Here is a 6,729-nt window from a genome sequence, read left to right as displayed (position 1 = left end):
CCCTCCATCTCCCAGCTGGCTCCTTGTGGACGTCCAGACCCCAGACGCCCTCCCCCCCTGCTCTCAGATGAGGGTGGCCGGGCCCCATTGGCTCCAGAGCCCGGTGCCAGCCAGGACCCGCTCCCCTGCCAGCTGCACGGCCCTGGGCGCGTCGCTCCACGTGGCAGATCCCGCCGTCACTGACCCCGTTGGCCGTGGACACCGTGAGACGCGCCCATCCACATACAGCCTGGCACTCAGCTGGTGCCAACCACCACCCCCCGGGCCATGAGCCCCTCTTCCTGCCACGCCTGCCCCCAATGCCTGGTGCTCAGCAAGACGCAGACGCGGGGAGGTTGAGGAACCTTCCGGCCGCCAAAGGATAAAGGGCACAGCGAGAAACACCCCTGCATCGTCTCTGCCGGAGAAAGCCACGATCTGACGGCGTCTGGCGTGGTCACCACGAGGTCGAAGTGCACAAAGCACGGTAACCCAGGCGCCAGCACAGGCACCACACGCGTCAGGGCACCCCCACGAGCAAAGTGTGCCAGGTCACAGAAACACGGGGGCTGCCTTCTTCGTGTTTGCGTTTCCTGTATCTTCCTCAGCGAATTTCTGCTCACTGAAGACCATCGTGAAAAGGGTATATAAGCTGACGTTGTGGCATTAAGGCCCCATGGGTGTCCGTCCCCCGGCCTCCCGTCCCCAGGGCCACCCTGCTGGCACAACCAAACAACCCCGCCGTGGTCTAAATTCTGTGTTTTAAAATCGGGGGTGCAGCCAGGCCCCAGCTGCCTGGTTCTCCTTCGGCTGGGTGGTGACGGGGACACAGTCTGCCAGAAAAGCAGGTTCCTCCAAAGCAGGCCTCTGAGCTGTTCATTGCCACTCAAGAGAAGCAGGCCCTGGTGCCAAGTCCCTGGCGCTCAGGAATGCCCGGGGACCCCAGAGCCAGGATGCTGGGCAGCTTCTCAGGGCAGCCCCCTGCCTCCAGGCGGCTGCATCTGGAAGGATAGAGACATCGGCCACTTGCCCTGGCCTTAGTGTGTCCACACAGAGTCACCTGTCAGCGCCTCGGCCCGCAGCCTCTGAGACCCCGAAGTCCCAGGCTGGCTGCACGCCATCCGAGGGGCTCGCCCTTGCACCCCGGCCTCTTCACCTTGCCTTGCCTCTGATCAGAGCTCTTCCTGCCCTGCCCGGCTCACACCTGCCGTACCCCCGCCAGGAAGGCGTCCTTCCTTCCGCCGTGGCCTGTGCCTTCTCTACCCACTACTTCTGTCCCCGTTCAGTCTTCAGTCTTCCCGCCAGGCTGTGGATTCCTAAGCAGGAGCTACATGGTGTGGGAGGGAAGCTGAGGCCTGGCCCCCCCGAGGCCACAGGGCCCCTGTGACTCCACCCACGTGGCCCCCCTGACAGTGCCTGGCCTGGGCCTGGGTCTCGAGGGGACAGACCATGTCTGATGTGGCAGGCTGGGAGGCGGCTCTGACCCAGGGTTGCACTTGGCACTCGGGGACGTCTGTGCCCCACGGCCCCAAAGCACAGGGGCTGGGCAGCTGGGAATCCAGAGGGCAGGTCTGGGGCCAGTTGGCACATGGCTCTTGACCACCAGGCAGAATGGGAGTGGAAGGGAAACTGCGGCCGGGCAGTGGCTTGGCAGAATTCCCTGGCAGCTCGGCTGGGGCAGTCCCGTTCCGTGGGGAGGGACTCGGGGGCACCGGCAGTGGGGACGGGGTGCCTGGATGCAGGATGAGTGAGAACCCAGGCCTTTGTGCTCTAACTGGGCTCCGGCAAGATCCAACGCACCATGAGTCTCACCGGGGGCTTTGCCGGGCCCCCCGTGGACACCCCAAGTCCCAGGATGACCGCTAGCCCAACAGGCCGAGAGTCAGATGAGCCTGCTGTTCCCTGGCCCCGAGACTGCTCAGGGGTCCCCAGGGTCTTGCCTCAGGACCCCCACCCCAGCACTGCCGGGCCTGGCGGGGAAGGAACTGAGGAGGCGTGGGCAGTGGTGGCGCCAGGGGACTGGTGGAGGGGAGGGAGGTCAAGGGTCACAGTGGCTGGACACAGGGAGGAGCAGAGAGGCACGGGGGGCGGGAGGGGAGGGTGGGGCCCCCCAGGAGGTGGTGAGCGGCACAGCCAGGGGCTGGGGCTTGAGTGCAGAGAAACGGGGAGCCATGGAAGGATTTTAAGCCATGAGTGATGGAGTGGTTACATGCATGCCAGTGCGTGTGTGCCAGTACGTGTGCTCGTCTGCAAGTGGTCTTGCATGTGCAGATCCATGTATCTGTATGTGGCGTTTGCGTGGCTCTGTGTGGGTGTCCATGTGCAGATGTGTGTCCACACTTGTGTGCATCTCTGAACAGGAGTATGTCCACGTGCAGGTGCATGTCCACAACTCTGTGCATAACTGTGCAGGCCATATGTCCATGTGCAGGTGCATGTCCACATGCAGGTATGTGTCCACATCTGCTTGCATGTGTCTATGCGGGTGCATGTCCATGTCTGCATGCATGTCTGTGCAGGTGGGTGTCCACATCTGTGTGCATGTGTCTGTGCAGGCGTGTCCACATGCAGGTGTGTGTGCATGTGTCTGTGCAGGCATGTCCATGTGCAGGTATGTGTCCATGTCTGCTTGCATGTCTCTGTGCAAGTGCATGTCCACATCTGCTTGCATGTGTCCAAGTGAAGGTGCATGTCCACGTCTGCATGCATGTGTCTGTGCAGGCGTGTCCACATGCAGGTGTGTGTCCATGTCTGTGTGCATGTCTGTTCATGTGCAGGTGTATGTCCACATTTGTGTGCATGTGTCTGTGCAGGCGTGTCCACATGCAGGTGTGTGTCCACGTCTGCATGCATGTCTGTCCAAGTGCAGGTGTGTGTCCACATTTGTGTGCGTCCACATTTGTGTGCATGTGTCTGCGCAGGTGTGTCCACATGCATGTGTCTGTGCAGGCATGTCCATGTGCACGTGTGTGTCCACATCTGTGTGCATGTCTGTGCAGGTGTGTCCACGTGCAGGTGTGTGTCCACATCTCTGTGCATGTGTCTGTACAGGCACGTCCATGTGCAGGTGTGTGTCCACACCTGTGTGCATGTCTGTGCAGGCGTGTCCACATGCAGGTGTGTCCATGTGCAGGTATGTGTTCACACCCGCGTGCATATGTCTGCAGGCGTGCCCACGTGCAGGTGTGTGTCCACACCCGCGTGCATGTGTCTGTGCAGGCGTGCCCATGTGCAGGTGTGTGTCCACATCTGTGTGCATGTGTGTGTGCAGGCACATGTCCACATGCAGGTGCTTGTAGCCTTCAGGGAGCAGTGGTGCTCACAGAGAAGTGGAGGCTGCACAGTGGAAGTGGCTGGAGGCGAGGGAGGGGCCTGGGGAGCTGAGTCGGGCCCCCCCTCAATTATTACACATTAATCCAAGATGCTTCTTTGTGCTGGCACTGGGTGGAGGGCACCCCTGAATAAAGCAGACAGAGATCCCACCCGGTGGCGACTCAGGCAGGGAGGACAAGAGTCAGACCCTAAACAGTCAATGGTGCTGAGAAGTGGAGCCAGTGGCTGGGGTGGTGGGGAGCAGGCTGCAAAGGCGGGCGGGCAGGGCCAGCCGCCTTGACGCTGGGGCGTGAGCTGCCTTGGGGGTGGCGAGGGCAGCAAGCGCTCTTGGACCCGCGTGTGCACAGGCCCTGGGGTGGGCGTGCGCCTGGCAGGCTTGAGGGGCTGGAAGGCGGCCACGTGGCTGGAGCTGAGGGCAGGCCCATGGCAGGGGTCACCGCAAAGGCTCCAGCTTTTTCTGAGGGTCGGGAGCTGCCCAGGGGTGAGAGGTGGAGCCCCCTGACCCGCCTCCTGTGTGAGCCGGCTGCAGGCGGGTGCAGGGCGGGCACGGCCTGGGGCAGCGGTGGGCGTCCATGCCAGCCGTGGGGCAGCTGTCAAATGCTGGTGCCTGGTGATGGAGGGCAGCCGGGTGGGGAACAGGGGAGTGTTCTGGGTGCTTCCGGGTCCACTGGGAACAGGTGCTGGGGAGGAGTGGGTCTGGTGCCTGCAGTGCCCAGTGGGGGCTTGGGGCAGTGTGTGCACGGTCTCTCGCGTGTGTGCCAGTCCCCAGGCCCAGGGCTGTGCTCGAGGACGGCCATGATGAACCCCTCAGGTGCAGGCATCAGGCCAGGCTGTGAGGGCACCCAGAGGCCCAGGGTGCACCCAGGGGGCTGTGGCCAGGATCTGTGGGTCACCCTGCCCCGAGGCCACCGGTTCCTGACAAGCTCCGCCTGGCACCTAATGGCCCTGCCGTGCCTCTTCCCCTCCCTCCTGCAGACTCAATTCCAGAAGGTTCCGCCGTCAAGCTCTTCCCTGCCCTGGTGCCCTGCCCTAGTCCTTGCTCCTGGGCAGTGGGCTTCAGCAGACAGGAACAGGGGTGCCACCCCGGGGTGGGCGAGCTGTCTCCCTACCCGGGCCCAAGGGGCTGCAGCACCACCACCCCCGTGCCCACTGCCCCCCTCAACCCTGGCACCCTGCGGCCAAGGTCACTGAGTGTCACCGCCGAGCCTGGCTGAGCCGCATCTCCGGGGTGGGGAGGTTTATCCGCTTATGGACCCGGCAGTAGGGGCACCCTCCCCACCACAAGCCAGGTTCGGGGTGCCCGGGAGAGGGACAGCCAGGCCCCCTCAATGCTGCCTCCTTCCCTGCCTTCCAAAGAGCAAAACTCCTCTCCCCAGGACAGCTGCTGCACGAGGGGCCCTGGGTGGCAGGGGGTGCTGGGTGGGGGGGTGAGGCCAAGGGCCCTCCCCAGGGCGGCACCCAGGCTGTGGCAGGTGGAGAGGACGGGGCAGAGGCCACGCGGGCAGTGGCCACCCTGTCGGGGACGGGGGCGAGACCCGCTCGTGGCGTCTGCAGTCTGGTGGCACCCGTCTCGGGTCCCGAGGCTGGAGCTGCCTGTGCCCCGCCTGCCCCATGGGTCCCCCGGGAGACTGGACTGCTCAGCGAGCCCCGGGCGGGTCTATGACTCAGCACCCCTTCTCCCCACCTCCGGGGGCTCTGGCGCCTTCCGCCCTGGCAGCAGCGGCCCTGCTACCTGCCAGCTGCACCCGGGCACCCAGGGGCCCTGTGGGGAAATGTAGGTGGGGAGCCGGGCAGGGCAGGGCGGGCCCAGCCCCACGTCCCTCAGTCAGCCCATGCCACAGAGGCCGCAGGAGAAGGTGCTTTTCGGGGTGCCCCGGGCCTTGGACAGGTGGCCTTGCCCCGACTTGTCCAAGGGCTTCCACTGTTGCCTGTAGGGCCCCTCTCCCTGCCCAGGGTCCCCTTCTGGAACCCTGCTCCCCGATCAGTGCCCCACTGCTCTGTTTTCCAAGTGGAAGTTCCGGAAGTTGGGCTGTGCCCGCGGTGCCCACCGGTGCCCAGCCTCCCTCCCCACTGCCTGCAGAAACGCTGCCCCTGCCCTCTTGGTCCTTACATAAACTGCAGGGTCATTTCCTGTGCCCCCAGCGGATATCCCCGGAGCTGGGTCTGGGATCAGCTGCGCCCAGCTTATCTACCCCGTCCTGCCTCCCACCCACGGTGCTGGGCACTGGCCGCCAGGCTCAGGGCGAGGGGGGCCCCCTGGACCCCTACTTTAAGTGGAAAGCAGTGTCGCCTGCCATGAGCGGGAGTGATCTCAAAACTAAACCCGAGCGCCGCGGTGATGCTTCTGCTGATCAGTTGGTGCCGCTTGCTGCCCGCTCAACTGGGGGGACAGGCGTGGGCTGGGGGGGCATAAGGAGCACCCTGGCACCCAACTGGGGGCTTCTTGAAGAAGAAGGAGGGAAAAGAAGTGGAAAAGCATCAGCTTCCCACGGGGGGAGCGTGGGCCCCTTGGCTGCTGCTCCGAGGAGACGGGCCTTGTCCCCCGCTGCCTCCCTGGGGCCCCTAGGGGCAGAGGGCTGGGGTGTCACCGCGGTACCCCGTCCTCAGGCTGGGCAGGGAGCCCCCCCGTCACCCCCATCCCCCAGGATGCCCCTGCTGCTTCTCCATCCATCTGTCCTGGAGGAATCCAGCTGGGAGGGGCAGCCGGTGCCGTCCGCCTGGCCCAGGGGACACGGTGGATACAGAGCTGGTCTACACCCTGGGACCGGACAGACAGCCCAGGGCTAACGAGGAGAACAGAAACGAGGGTGCGTGTGTCCGTCTGTCAGCAAGACCTCTCCACGTCCGAGGAGGGGACACTAGAGGACACTAGGGGAAGCTTCTGGCAAAGGCCGGCTTGTCACAACCCATGTGCCGAACAGGACAGTCCCAGCCACCCGCCGCCTGGGATCACTGGACACCCCGACCCCCTTGGGGCTTCCCAGGCGAGGGATTGACTTGGGGTGCGAGGGCTCCCCTGGCCACACCCGGCCTTTCTGAGCAGAACCTGGCTGGGGACACCAGAGGGGCCGCTGTCCCAAGGTCCACACCAGCAGTGCCCCCGAGTGATGCCGAGACGCCCTCCAGGGATGGCCAGGGCCCCATTACCTGGGCCGCCAGTGCCCTCTTCGAGACCCCTTTCCTAAGCTGCTGGGGCTCCCTGCACCCCGGCTTGGGCCCAGGCCCGGGGGCAGTCTGCTGTCCCTCCCCAGACGTGGGGGTCAGAGTAGGACGAAGGCGCTCAGCACGGCAGGGAACGGGGTGCGACGGCCACACGGGTGACCCCGGGCGCTGTCACCCCTGGGGCCAGCCCCCCAGCCTCGAGCCCAGAGCCTGGGCCTGCAGGGAACACAGGCTCAGCCGGAGCCACTGGCGGAG

General features: G+C 64.9%; 1 protein-coding gene across 1 annotated transcript in view; it reads right to left on the bottom strand.

The window, feature by feature from the left end:
• Positions 1-6,572: 6,572 nt before the first annotated feature.
• LOC119524826 (sodium/glucose cotransporter 1-like) overlaps positions 6,573-6,729 on the bottom strand; it is a 98,586-nt gene continuing 98,429 nt past the window's right edge. Inside the window, exon 17 of the mRNA XM_037823459.1 lies at positions 6,573-6,690. Coding sequence (XP_037679387.1) covers positions 6,573-6,690 — 118 coding nt within the window. The remainder of the gene's footprint in view (positions 6,691-6,729) is intronic.

Source organism: Choloepus didactylus (genome assembly GCF_015220235.1).
Source record: "Choloepus didactylus isolate mChoDid1 chromosome 23 unlocalized genomic scaffold, mChoDid1.pri SUPER_23_unloc1, whole genome shotgun sequence".
NCBI lineage: Eukaryota > Metazoa > Chordata > Mammalia > Pilosa > Megalonychidae > Choloepus > Choloepus didactylus.
The sequence above is the reverse complement of the archived record's forward strand: the minus strand, read 5'-3'. Positions and strand labels throughout refer to the sequence as shown.